At 39.8% G+C, this 14,182-nt stretch overlaps 1 protein-coding gene across 10 annotated transcripts in view; it reads left to right on the forward strand.

Annotated features, from left to right (window-relative positions):
• Positions 1-2,304: 2,304 nt before the first annotated feature.
• Positions 2,305-14,182, forward strand: part of PTS (6-pyruvoyltetrahydropterin synthase) — a 32,808-nt gene continuing 20,930 nt past the window's right edge. For 9 of the 10 annotated variants that reach the window (XM_081543439.1, XM_081543436.1, XM_081543438.1 and 6 more), the window contains exons 1-5: positions 2,305-2,471; positions 5,483-5,562; positions 6,821-6,843; positions 7,221-7,277; positions 9,920-9,990. In XM_081543439.1, coding sequence (XP_081399565.1) covers positions 2,389-2,471; positions 5,483-5,562; positions 6,821-6,843; positions 7,221-7,277; positions 9,920-9,990 — 314 coding nt within the window. In that variant the 5' untranslated portion in view covers positions 2,305-2,388. Of the gene's footprint in view, positions 2,472-5,482; positions 5,563-6,820; positions 6,844-7,220; positions 7,278-9,919; positions 9,991-10,182; positions 13,291-14,182 lie in introns of those variants that run through there. The other variant, XM_081543432.1, reaches the window with a different exon arrangement.

Genomic DNA, 14,182 nt, shown 5'->3' on the forward strand with positions numbered 1-14,182 from the left:
AAGATTAGCAGTATAAAAATAAGATTTTGATCCAAAGATGCCTGGATTCTGCCTTGGACCTGCCATCAACACAGTTCTCAAAGGAGAAGACAAAACAGGATCAACAACATTTTATAATCTAAGTGTGTACGGCTGGTAAACCAGTGCACAAAGTTCTGGAAATGGAATGAGCATATGACTTAGGCTTGGGGCTTTCCTGGTAGCTTAGCTGGTAAAGCATCCACCTGCAAGGCAAGAGATCCCGGTTCAATTCCTGGGTCAGGAAGATCCCCTGGAAAAGGGATAGGCCCACTCCAGTATTCTTGGGCTTCCCTGGTGTCTCAGATGGTAAAGAATCTGCCTGCAGTACAGGAGACCTGGGTTTGACCCTGGGTTGGGAAGATCCTCTGGAGGAGGGCATGGCAACCCACTCCAATATTCTTGTCTGGAGAATCCCCATGGACAGCGGAGCCTGGAGGACAGTCCACGGGGTTGCAAAGAGTCAGACCGACTGAGTGACGAAGCACAGCAGAGAATGACTGAGGCTCAAAGTCCAGGCAGGGCCTCTTCCTTTCTATAAGTTCAGCTCATAACTAGCCAGTGTCCAAAGACTCAGGGAAAGAAGTATGTGGTATACAAGTGAAGGGAAAAAGGATTAGGGGGCACCCTAGTGACCTTATTACTTCTGCAGACTATTTTCAAATAAAGATATATTCTGAGGTACTGAGGGTTGAGACATCAACACATTTAACTTTGAGGAGGACACAATTCAATTTGTAACAGGATGAATACAGTTGTGTTTGAATACAATAAAAATTCACCACAGGGGCTTGTGCCCCAGTGAATTTGAGGGTGAATTTGATGAGTGTCTTCATATAGAATTAGCTTTAATAAAATAGAGCAAAAACTCTGCAAATACAGCAACATATTTTACTAAAGCAAATAAGTAAAGTAACTTCTCAGAAATTCTTTCTACCATTTTACCTTTTGTTTTGATTCCTTAAACTGTATTCAGAACAAGCGGTGTTAGAGGTTAGAGTGTTTATCTCCCATGCAGTCAACAGCTGGAAAACGTTTATATTATAAGTGATCTTGGATAAGTAATTCACTTATCTGGGTCTGTGTTTTCTTATCTGTAAAGTGAGAGGACTGAACTAGAGTGTGAATCTCTATCTCAAAAATATCTGGTTTATAATTATTTAAAGTTATTTTTTTCCAACTCTTTCCAACCTTTCCAATGGGGGAAAGGAGAAAAATATTTGAAAACATGTGAGGAATATTTGCTGCATATTAATAATTTAATGCAGAACAAAGAGCATATATAGCTGGAGTCAGGAGGCATTTGAGAGAAACCATCACTGAGGATTTAATTTCTGCCACGCCCATGATTTTACCCATCCTTTCCAGTGCCTGGGACAGTGCCAGTCACAGTAGATGACTATTTAATAGGTAACTATTTAATGAAAGAATGAATTGAGGAGACATGACCTGGTGCATACTGGGAACTGGAAGCAGTTTGAGTAGATGCAAGAAAACAAGATCTTTTCACTCTGGAGGTGTCTACAATGGACAGAGAATTGGTAATGTGTGTGTATGTTCTCAAGTGAATGTGCTTGCATTGTGGCAACCTATAGTGATAAATGGCTCCATGAATGCATGTGGATGATAAGGACAGCTTGAGCGGTCTCCTTAGTATGAATCATTACAAATAGTCCAAAGGTAGTATTTCTGTAAGCCGCGTGATTCCCCACGTGCCCTCAAATTTTGCTCACTTTAAACTATATTCAGGGTGGTCCTGGGACTCATCTCAGAATAAGCAGCAACTGGAGGTTTCAACTGTAACCCAGGGCTTTCCAGAAGGGAGTAGGAAGGACCTCATTGAGCAGAGGTAACAATGAAGGACACTAAGCCCTCAACCACCTTATTCTATCGCTCTGAGGCACGCCCGCCTTTCTGAGTGCTTGCTATCCTAAGAGATGAGGATGGTAAGGGACCTCGGTTAGAGCTTCCCAGGTGGCGCTAGTGGTAAAATGGTAAAGAACACACTTGCCAATGCAGGAGACATAAAAGAGGCTGGTTTGATCCCTGAGTCGGGAAGATCCCCTGGAGGAGGGCATGGCAACCCACTCCACTATCTTTGCCTAGAGAATCCCATGGACAGAGGAGCCTGGCAAGCTGAGGTCCATAGCGTCGCAGAGAGTCGGACAAGACTGAAGCGACTTGGCACACACAAGGGGCGTCTATTACGGCCTCCGGCCGGCAGAGGGAGCCCAGCCTCAGCGTGAGGAAGAGAGAGCGTCAGCCGGGCGCCTGCCGCGTTGCGCCGCCGCGGAAGGGGGCTCCGCCCATCCCAGGCTGGCGGCGGGCCGAGGGGTTAAGACGTTGACCGGGCCGTGGGTTTGTAGAGTCATGGACGGGGCAGGGTCGGGCCCTCCCAGGCGGGCGCGAGTGTCCCGCCTCGTCTCCTTCAGCGCGACCCACCGCCTCCACAGGTGGGGTGCGCCCTGCACAGGTGGTGGGGACAGGGCCGTCGAGCCCCGGGGCGAGGGCCCGGGTGTGGGAGGAGCGGGGCTGCGGCCTCCTTTGGCCGCCATGCTTTGTTGTTGGCGTCACAGCAGTGGCTACTGGAATTGACCGGGCTCCCGGGGTCCCTGTGATGTTCTTCAGCTCAGGCTCCTCTGTCCATGGGGATTCTCCAGGCAACAGTACTGGAGTGGGTTGCGATGCACGTCTCCAGGGGATCTTCCCGACCCAGGGCTCGAACCTGGGTCTCCTGCATTGGCAGGGGATTCTTTACCACTAGTACCACCTGGGCGGAGAAGGCAATGGCACCCCACTCCAGTACTCTTGCCTGGGAAACCCCATGGACGGAGGAGCCTGGTAGGCTGCAGCCTATGGGGTCGCGAAGAGTCGGACACGACTGAGCGACTTCACTTTGACTTTTCCCTTTCATGCACTGGAGAAGGAAATGGCAGTCCACTCCAATATTCTTGCCTGGAGAATCCCAGGGACGGCGGAGCCTGGTGGGCTGCCGTCTATGGGGTCGCACAGAGTCGGACACAACTGACGCGACTTAGCAGCAGCAGCAGTACCACCTGGGAAGCCCTAAACACTCAGTACGTGTTGCTGCTGCTGCTAAGTCGCTTCAGTTGTGTCCAACTCTGTGCGACCCCATAGACGGCAGCCCACCAGGCTCCGCCGTCCCTGGGATTCTCCAGGCAAGAACACTGGAGTGGGTTGCCATTTCCTTCTCCAGTGCATGCAAGGGAAAAGTGAAAGTGAAGTTGCTCAGTCGTGTCTGACTCTTAGAGACCCCATGGATTGTAGCCTACTAGGTTCCTCCGTCCATGGAATTTTCCAGGCAAGAGTACTGGAGTGGGGTGCCATTGCCTTCTCCTTCAGTACGTGTTAGCTACTATAATGTATCAAGAGCGTCATCTGCCTTCGCTAATACTGTTACAGCAGCGCGAGTTTTGTCCAATTTTACTGAACAGAAAATGAACCTGGATGTTCACTTTCCTGAAGATAAGAAGCACAGTTGGGGTTTGAATGCAGAGCACTCAGACTGCTTGATTGCACTGAAGAGTTGATTTTGAGGAGGGTGTTGCCACTCACTATCAAGCTCCGCTGTCTGAACATGTGTTTCTTGTTCTATAAGATGAGGATAGTTTCTACCTAACAGGATTCACCCATCCATTCATTCACTGGACCGGTATTTGTTATTAGGTCTTGGTGCTAGGCAGCAAGGATGCGGCAGTGATCAAGACCTGTCACAAGTTTTCTGTCTGGAATGTACAAACTGGTCAGTTTTGTGGCAGGTACAGTGAGATAATTTTGTGCAAAAACTTTGTGAACAGTAGCACTCTAAATGTAAGAAGTAGGTGAGCAGGAGAAAGGAAAGTAATAGAACCTCAAAAAGAAAGGGGTTATTTATTAGGAAACTCAAAGGTATGAGAGTGGTAAGGCCTCACTGAAAGTGCACGGTTGATTGGACAAGTATAGGTGCAAAAATCTATTAAGAAAATGGTTCTCTGCCTGGAACAATAGCTGAGTATTGTAATTTTAAAGTTTACCCGGGTTTGAATACCCCTCAATGGATTGGTGGGATTTTCAGTAGGTAATAGTTGAGGAGAAATAAAGCAAGATTTTAAAGAGATGTACTAGGTCATGTAATTATTTTTTAGGAGGAATGAGTTTTTTTTTCAGATTTTTGAAAAACTTATTTTCTGATGGGGTATAGTCTATTAACAATATTGTAGTCTCAGGTAAACAGTGAAGGGAGTCAGCCATACATACGTGTGTATCCATTTGCCCCCAAACCGGGAGGAATAAGATTTCAAGCTACTTGAGGCTAATCATCTTTTGTATTTAAGTTACCATGTACCATTGCTTCATTCAGCCTAGTATGCCTAGTATGTAGTAGGTGCAGTTAAGTCCCTATTATACAAACCTTCAAGTTGTGTACTTTTCAAAGATGCGAACACACATCTGGCTCCAGCAAGGAACCAGAACCTGTGCCATCAGCGTCAGGCATAAGTGAAGTTGCAGCTTGCTCTCTGTCTCCTATTGTTGATGATCCTTCAGCTCTACCATTTTCCATCTCCTCTAAGGAAATCAGTCCTGAATATTCACTGGAAGGACTAATGCTGAAGCTGACACTCCCAATACCTTGGCCACCTGATGCTAAGAACTGACTCATTTGAAAAGACCCTAATGCTGGGAAAGATTGAAGGCGGGAGGAGAAGGGGACGACAGAGGATGAGATGGTTGGATGGCATCACTGAGTCAATGGACATGAGTTTGCGTAAACTCCGAGAGTTGGTGAGGGACAGGGAGGCCTGGCGTGCTGCAGTCTGGGGTTGCAAAAGGTCGGACACGACTGAGCAACTGAGCTAAACTGAACTCCCTCTTCGATTCAGTAGTTCTTTTTGCCTGTTCACTTGATGCTAGACCCTATATGCCAGCTGTTGTACTATACTACTATACTTTTCAAGGTATTATACTGTAAGATTACAAATGTTGTATTTTTTGTGTTTTTTATGTATTACTTGTATGAAAAGTCTTCTAAACCTATTACAGTACAGAACTATATAGCTGTTTATGTTAGTTGGGTACCTTGACAAACTTTGGACTTAAGAACACACTCTCAGAATTCAGAATGGTACTTTTCATATGTAGGGGACTTAACTGTATTCAGTAAATGTTGAGTTGAAAAATGGAAGGATCTTCAGCAGATCAGTTTTTGAAATCTTGCTGTGGAACAAGGATGTTGAATTTATTTATGCTAACTTGTATGGTATGGTAGTCTAATTAGGGAACACATTGTGGTTCCTGACGTAAAATTAAGTAATGAAATCCAATGGATTTAAACTCTATTTGATGAGCTAAAGAATAATAAGTTGTGAAGTTTTTCAAAGGCTAGAGCAAACAGTAAGTATAGGGAACAGAGAAGGTATCAGAACTTGTCTCATGTTGACTTCTTTTTTTTTTTTTTTTTTGTCAGCAAATCTCTTAGTAATGAAGAAAACTTGAAATTATTTGGGAAGTGCAACAACCCAAATGGCCATGGGCACAATTATAAAGGTGAGAGAAAAACTGGTGAAATTTTAGCCCTTTCAATAATGATGAATGACTGTTCAGTAACTATGGTCTTAATGAGTAAGAAACTTTATGGACGGAGCATGAATGCTTTGAGTCTTGAATGACAAAGTAAATGAAAGTTCAAAATGAAAAGATCTATTGCCTTAGTTGGATGTATCTTAAGTTATAGTTCAAAACAGAGAGTGGTTTAAATAATTTTTTCCTTGGCCTTCCAGTACATGACATTCTTTTGGCACCATGTTTTCTTCTAATTAGGTATTGCTGAGATCAGTGTTAAAATTAGATTGTATTCACTGTGTAAGTAATGACTGACAAAAAGAGAATATTGGCTCAAGATACGCAATATGACAGGAAAATAGGTTGGGTCTAAAACTTTGACAGCAGTGTTCCAAGGAGGTAATTAATTTATGCAAGGACAAGAGACTTATTTATTGAGATACAGATGATGTAAAAAAATATCCGTGTAAGCCATAGAGTATCACAGCAAATAATATGGTGGAGTGAAAAGACCAGAAGAGATGTCAGAATATTGGGCTTTCACGTGTAGTTACTGTCTCTTACTTGATCTGTATCTCTCATTCTGTTTGCTCACTTATCACATACCTAATGGTGTTTCTATGAAACTGAAAGAAATGTGTAAAGTCATAAATTTGCAAAGCACTCTGATCATCAAGATCTTTCAAAAGTTTCACTTTTTAAAAATCAATTTTAATGGGAGAAGAATTACTTGACAACATTATGATGGTTTTTGCTGTACATCCACGTGAATTGGCCACAGGTACACATTTTTTCAAAAGTACTTGTTAATCTACAAATCATTGCTATATGCTGTGTTTACATTTTTATGAGTAAAGGGACAAGAACTTTAGGCCCGGTAGTAGTTTGCTTGCTCAGGAAGGTACTTGGAATAGCTCACTGTGTAGTTGGATTTCTTCCTGTACATTTTCTACTTTTATAGGCAGTGATTAAGCAGCATCTTGAAGTAGAGATTCCTTCCAAGTACATCATAAGCAAAATTTATGCCCTTTTTGGCCTTGGCTAAGCACTCTTTAAGTTCCTCTGCCATGGTCGAATTGCATTAGTTGATAAAAAGATCTTAACTGAAAGAACAGACGTTGTGGGGGGAAAATACAGCTTTGTAGAATAGAGATCTAACACCTAATTTATGTTGCTCACTTGTGTTTGGATGTTAATCTGTTGAAAGTCATGTTGGTTTTTTATTTTGTTTTCTTCCCCATAGTTGTGGTGACAGTACATGGAGAGGTACGTGCTGATCATGTCTGTGGTTTGTGCAGATTCCTGGGCCCTCTTTCAGCCAAAGTGATGGATTCTGTGTTGAAAAATTCTATTCAGATTCGTGTTGCTTCATTGTTGGTCTTTGTGTACAGTGAGCTGCTGCCATTTCAGGCCTTTCCTCTCCCAAAGCATCATCCATCATTTGCTGTATGTGGACAGGTAGAACGGCAGTGCAGTGGAAAGGAAGCCTCGAGTAGTTGGTGTTTCCATGCTGAGATGGATTGTCTCGGGGATGAAGGCAATGTGGGACCAGTTTCTGCACGTGTTGCAGCCTTTAATAATTTGCCAGAAGTTAAAATATGAAGAGCATGCTATAGTAATACTTGCCTTTGTTTATTCTTTAGATTGATCCTGTTACAGGAATGGTCATGAATTTGACTGACCTCAAAGAGTATATGCAGGTAATGGCATGCTGGATGCTATTTTGTGCTGTCTTCTGAATATAATATTTGATGGCCCCCTTTTCACTTCCCCAGCCAAGTGTCATCAGAGGTCCTGTGACCTGGCAAGTGGAATTGGGTGTGGGAATGGGGCAGTATTAATAGTTGGAGGAACTTCTCTCAGTGTTCTCTGAAGGTGTTGGGGTGACTGAATGGAAATTAGTCAGGTTGTATTACAATGATAGGAATGAATGTAGTGTGCTCATCTTGTCTTCCTTGTTGACATTTCCTGATTTCCTCTGTTTAACAAATTCTACCCTTCTTTCAGGACACAGCTTTATCCTTGAAGCTTTCTATTCCTGAAATCGGTGAATTTTCCTTACATCTTTAATCACAGATTTTAATACTATCCTGTTTTATTCAATCTAGCTTTACTATAAATTCACTGGGGCAGTTGATGATAGGGATACCAAAAAAGAAGGTTTCCAGTAAAAGATTTACTGCTTATATCGTTACAGAATTCTTGGATTATAAGAGACTGCAGAGGCTATCTATGCCAGCTTCTTCCTTCCTTTGACTGAGATTGAGAGATACTGAATAGTTAACCTCCCCTGCTTGCCCTCGGTCATGTAATTAATCCTTTGCAAAGTTGGGAATTAGATTTCCTTCCATCTAGCTTTGTTTTTGTTATGCCATCATTTCACCTGTTTGTTTTGCTTCAGCTTTGCCCCATACTTTTGTTTTAAAATTTGACATTTGTTTAATTAAAAATGTTGTTATGAATAATCATTACTTTTTTCATGTTGCCTATCTTCCATATATTTAACAAGTTTGCCTGCTTTGTGTCAGTCTTTGAGCTGAGCACTAGGAATCCAATGATGAATGAGGCATAGCTCTTAGCCACAGCGTGCTCACATGACTTTATAGCAGGTAAAGAACACTAAGTGTTAAATGAGTGTTGGTTGAATAAATGAATAGGAGAATGAGTGAGTGAGCGAACAGTGCTGTGCTCAAAGTACTTTAAGAAAGCTATAAAGACAACGTCCTTGCATACACCGGTGACATAAAATAAATATATATACACGAAGGTTTATAAGAAACACCCTAGGCAGGCATACAGCGAAATACCAGAGGAGAAATTCTCTGCACTTTTTTCCCATCTTTGTGTACCTGAAGGACGCTGCATACCACATACTTTATTTTTATGTTAGTAAAAGTGGCTTAATTCATACTGAGTCAGATTAGAAAGAGCCCTGTAGAAGAGGTCTCAATGGAAAAGTTGGGATCTGAACAGGAGTTTTCAGTTAAAACAAAGATTAAACAAGGATTTATTTTCTTGATATCCAGGTGGATATCATTTATTTTAAAGTTTGTTTGGTTTAGGACTTACTCTTTTTATATGATTATGATTTTTCTCAGAAAATGATTGTTATTGTTATTATTCGTGTACCCTTCTTAGAACCGTACCATATGGAAACTTAGATTGTTCCACAAATTCTTTTTTTTTAATTGAAGTATAGTTGATTTATAGTATTATATGTTATGGGTGTACAGTATAGTGATTGACAATTTTTAAAGGTTATACTCCATTTATAGTTGTTATAAAATATTGACTGTATTCCTCATGTTGTACAGTATGTCCTTATAGCTTATTTTATATGTAATAGTTCATACCTCTTAATCCTCTACCCTTTTATACCCTTCCTCCCTTCTCTCTCCCCACTGGTAACCACTAGTTTTCTTCATCTGTGAGTCTATTTCTTTTTTGTTATATTCACTAGTTTATTAAATTTTTAAGATTGCTTAGGTATTTTACAATAGCTAAAAGTAAAAGTTTACAAAAAGTGAAGTGAAAGAAGTTGCTCAGTTGTGTCCAACTCTTTGCGACCCCATGGACTGTAGCCTACCAGGCTTCTCCATCCGTGGAATTTTCCAGGCAAGAGTACTGGAGTGGGTTGCCATTTGCTTCTCCAGGAGATCTTCCCAACCCAGGGATCGAACCCAGGTCCTCCTGCATTGCAAGCAGACACTTTTACCATCTGAGCCACCAGGGAAAGTTTACAAAGAATAAGGCAATTACAGTTCTTGCCATTGACAAAGAAAAATGCTGTGTATAATATATATAAGTATTAAGAAGCCAGTCTTTACATGTTTTTAGTTTTCTTTCTAAGAGCCCAAGATCATTGTTAAATTACTCCTTATGGCAGAAACTCAGAACACCTTACATAATTTCAGTCTTAATCTGCTTTATAAAATGTAGTACTCATTGAAGATGTGTCCTAACTATATTGTGGCATTGTGCTGAAGGTGAGACTGTTAGAGAAAAGTATTTGTGGTAACATTTTGGACAGAATTCAAGAAGTGTTAAACTAAATTCTGAATCACAGAGGCTTGTTAGGAGAAAGAACCAGTGAATTCTCTACTTTTTGGTTTCTTACCTCTCTGCGTTCAGTAATGAAGATATCCAGCCATTATGGAGAGCTAGGCCTTTTTTTATTTTACAAGTTTAAACTTTCTGAGATTGTTTTGTATGACACAAAGTTCTTGCAAGTAATGAGTTAGTGACGAGATGATAAGGTAAGATTTAGAGGCAAAGGTAGGACACTTTGAAATATGATTAATAAATGGAATCAGTGATATTTTTTTCTTTGTTTTGTCTATAGGAGGCGATTATGAAGCCCCTTGATCATAAGAATCTGGATCTAGATGTGCCGTATTTTGCAGACATTGTGAGGTAAGTGACTGTTTTACTTTATATAAATAGTAAGAAAGAAGAATTGATTTTAAGATTTTACTTGATTATTGTGTGACTTTTTTTTTTTTAGTGTAATGGTATCTTTTAAAACTAGAATTTTTATTCTCTGTAGATATTAAACATGAAGTTTCACTTATTTGTCTTTTGACCTTCTTTCCTTTTCTTCTCCAGCACAACAGAAAATGTAGCCGTATATATCTGGGAAAACCTCCAGAAATTTCTTCCTGTGGGAGTTCTTTATAAAGTAAAAGTATATGAAACTGACAATAATATTGTAGTCTATAAAGGAGAATAACTCTTAGAGATTAATTTCCATCCATATTTGAAGAAGATCTTTATCCCCTTGAACAATTAAGAAGGCATCACCTAACTATTACACTTACGCATTGTGTTCTGGCATCACTGTGAGTGAGTCCTGTTGTAGAAACTCAAATCTATTTTAAAACCAAGTTTGTAATGTATTCTGAGTATCATTTAAAGAGTGTTTCATCTATAGATTAAAATCACTTCAGCAAAATGTTCTGGGGTAGAATCATTTGGAAGCAAAAGAAAACTTTTTTTTTCCCATTATCTCATTTTTAGTATTCATTTTTTTCTTGGTATAATATAAACGGCAAAAATGTTTATAAGACTGACAGTAGGTGAATCTTATAAAAAATACCAGTGACCACAAAGTCTGGAAACAGAGACTACATAGTATTTCCAGTAGATTGAGCTCCCTTGATTACTTCTTCTAGGATATGCTAAATGTGTTCCACTGGAAAAGGGACTGGCAAACCACTTCAGTATTCTTGCCTTGAGAACCCCATGAACAGTATGAAAAGGCAAAAAAATATGACACAGAAAGATGAAATCCCCAGGTCAGTAGGTGCCCAATATGCTACTAGAGAAGAGTGGAAAAATAGCTCCAGAAGGAATGAAGAAGCTGAGTCAAAGCAGAAACAACGCCCAGCTGTGGATGTGTCTGGTGGTGAAAGTAAAGTCCGATGCTATAAAGAACAGTATTGCATAGGAACCTGGAATGTTAGGTCCATGAATCAAGGCAAATTGGAAGTGATCAAACAGGAGATGGCAAGAGTGAAGATCGGCATTTTAGGAATCAGTGAACTAAAATGGACTGTAGTGGGCTAATTTAATTCAGATGACTATTATATCTACTACTGTGGACAAGAATCCCTCAGAAGAAATGGAGTAGCTCTCATAGTCAGCAAAAGAGCCCAAAATACAGTACTTGGATGCAGTCTTAAAAATGACAAAATGATCTCTGTTCTTTTCCAAGGCAAACCATTCAATAATCAAAATTCATTACAATATCAGTAATCCAAGTCTATGTCCTGACCACTAATGCTGAAGAAGCTGAAGTTGAACGGTTCCATGAAGACCTATAAGACCTTCTAAAACTAACACCAAAAAAAGATGTCCTTTTCATCATAGGGGACTGGAATGCAAAAGTAGGAGGTTAAAGATACCTGGAGTAATAGACAAGTTAGGCTTTGGAGTACAAAATGAAGCAGGGCAAAGGCTAACAGAGTTTTGCCAAGAGATTTCACCGGTTGTAGCTAACACCCTTTTCCAACAACACAAGAGATGACCCTACACATGGATAGGGCCAGATGGTCAATACTGAGATTAGATTGATTATATTTTTTGCAGGCAAAGGTGGAGAAGCTCTATACAGTCAGCAAAAGCAAGACCAGGAGCTGACTGTGGCTCAGATCATGAACTCCTTATTGCCAAATTCAGACTTAAAGAAAGTAGGGCCATTCAGGTATGACCTAAATCAAATCCCTTATGATTATACAGTGGCAGTGACAAATAGATTTGATAGATTAGATTTGATAGAGTGCCTGAAGAACTATGAACAGAGGTTCGTGACATTGTACAGGAGGTGATAATCAAAACCATCCCCAAGGAAAAGAAATGCAAGAAGGCAAAATGGTTGTCTGAGGAGGCCTTACAAATAGCTGAGAAGAGAAGCAAAAGGCAAAGGAGAAAAGGCGCAAGCTTATTAAGTGAAAATTAAACCTGAGTCATCTGGGACAGCACATTGTAAACAAATGTACTAGGACTGATGGGAGTGCCCTTTGGTAGTGCATGTTCATTGCAAATTTGCTTATTGAACCATGAACTGCTGGTGAGGAACACTGAACGTATCATAGAAGATGAATAAACTGCTTATGTATATTTGTCTGTTTTCAGACCTTATGGCTACCTGAACAATTTAAACTCAGAAGACTGAAAAATAATCACATGTACTAAACCTTGTTAAGATAATCAGCATGAAAAGGATGTGTTACTCTGTACAGCATCTCTTTATGGAAGTTTTTCCTGGTTAATCTTGTTTTGTTCTGACCACTAAATTTACCTGCTTCAAGTTGAGCTCCTTTTGTGGCATTCATCTCTGATATCTTTGTTCGTGCTCAACTCTACAAGAATATATTTGCTTTCTTCCTACAAAGAACAGTTCTCACTTGTATTTTCACTTGTATTTTAAACTCCTTAAATACAGGGTTCATTTTTCTCTCCACATAGCAACTGGTACACAGTGGATTCTTAGAACGTTGCTGCCTGAAGAGAGTAAAAGGACTTGTGCCATGATTAGTACACTAAAAAAATTTTCAAAGGAGTATACTTTTATTTTGGAGAGTTTAACTGCATGAATTTTACAATAAATTTTGATAGTAATATGATGCCCACTTGATCAAATTTGAATGTCTTTTAGTTATCAGCACAATTTTTATGTTACTTGCATATATTTTGTAAAGATTACTTGACAGGCAGGATAACAATAATTTGGTAAGGCAATTTATGTTTTAATTCTTAAAAATTCCATTCAAGGTGAGCATTATTCCCATTTTACAGATGAGAAAATTGAGATTGAGTTTTAAGCTACTTGCCTAAACTAACTCAGCAAAATAAGTAGTAAACTGAGTGTTTGATGCTCAGTCTGACTCCCAAGCACAGACTCTTAAAAAAAAAGATAGTGTATACATTTCAGTACTTTTTTGATACCACATTATGCAGATTTGATACCATGTTTAAAAAACATTTTTTTTGTGGTAACTGTCACTCCAGGTGTTTGTGTTCATGAGTTGCTTCTAGAGAACATTTTTCTCCTACTTGCTCTTCTTAGGAAAGTGAGAATTCTATTTACTTACTGTTTATCTATCTAGTGAATGAGTTAGTGAGTAGATGAGTGAATGTTCAAAGATAGGATATAGATTTTTTAAGTCTCCCTAGAACTGCTATCAGAGACCTTATTAAAGTATGTTGTAATTATGCTTTGTTGTTGTCTAGTTACTAAGTTATATCTGACTCTTGGCGACCCCATAGCTGTAGCTCTCCAGGCTCCTCTGTCCCTGGGATTTCCCAGGCAAAGATACTGGAGTGGGTTGCCACTTCCTTCTCCAGGGGGTCTTCCCAATCTAGGGCTCAAGCCTATGTCTCTCTCTTCTGCATCGCAAGTGTGTTCTGTGAAGCTTTACTGTTTTGTTTTTTCACTACCCTGGTAACTTGTGGGCAAAATTAAGCAGACTATCTGGTAAATAGTACGCAATAATTTTCATTGATTAAATGAATGGTGTATTGGTAGAAACTGCTGAAATTTTACAGTATCTTATACATAGTGGACATATGGTAAATATTTTTAGAATTGAGTAGCATGAAAATGTTGAGCTTTGAGTCCTAGTCTGAGTGCCGTTACCACACAGCTTTGTCCCTTTCACCTCAGAGCCTTAGTTTTCCAAAATGAGTGTTGGACAGATGTTTTCTGAAGTTGCTCCTGCCTGATCTTAGATTTTTTATCTCAGTGATTTTAAATACCAAATGGATATTGATTTAGAGATGGGAAAAGATTATTATGGGGTGGTGAGGTTTGGAAAAGCTTAATGGAGGAGGTTAGTCCTGAATGGTGCTTAAAGTGATGAGACAGGGAGGGGGAATGGTTTAGAATTGAGGAGAAAAGGGGAAAAACACTGAAAGGGTAAAATTTTGTAAGTGAGGTTACCAATGTGATCCTGTGCTAAGTATATTTGGTATATAGTGAATAGATTAATAAATATTTTAAAATTTTTTAAATAAAATTAAAAATTTTTATTTTTAATTGGACGAAAATTGTTTTACAATAGTGTGTTGGCTTCTGCCATACATCAACATGAATCAGCCATAGGTA

The sequence above is a fragment of the Giraffa tippelskirchi genome, chromosome 11 (assembly GCF_054371585.1).
Source record: "Giraffa tippelskirchi isolate mGirTip1 chromosome 11, T2T-mGirTip1v1.2.pri, whole genome shotgun sequence".
Lineage (NCBI taxonomy): Eukaryota > Metazoa > Chordata > Mammalia > Artiodactyla > Giraffidae > Giraffa > Giraffa tippelskirchi.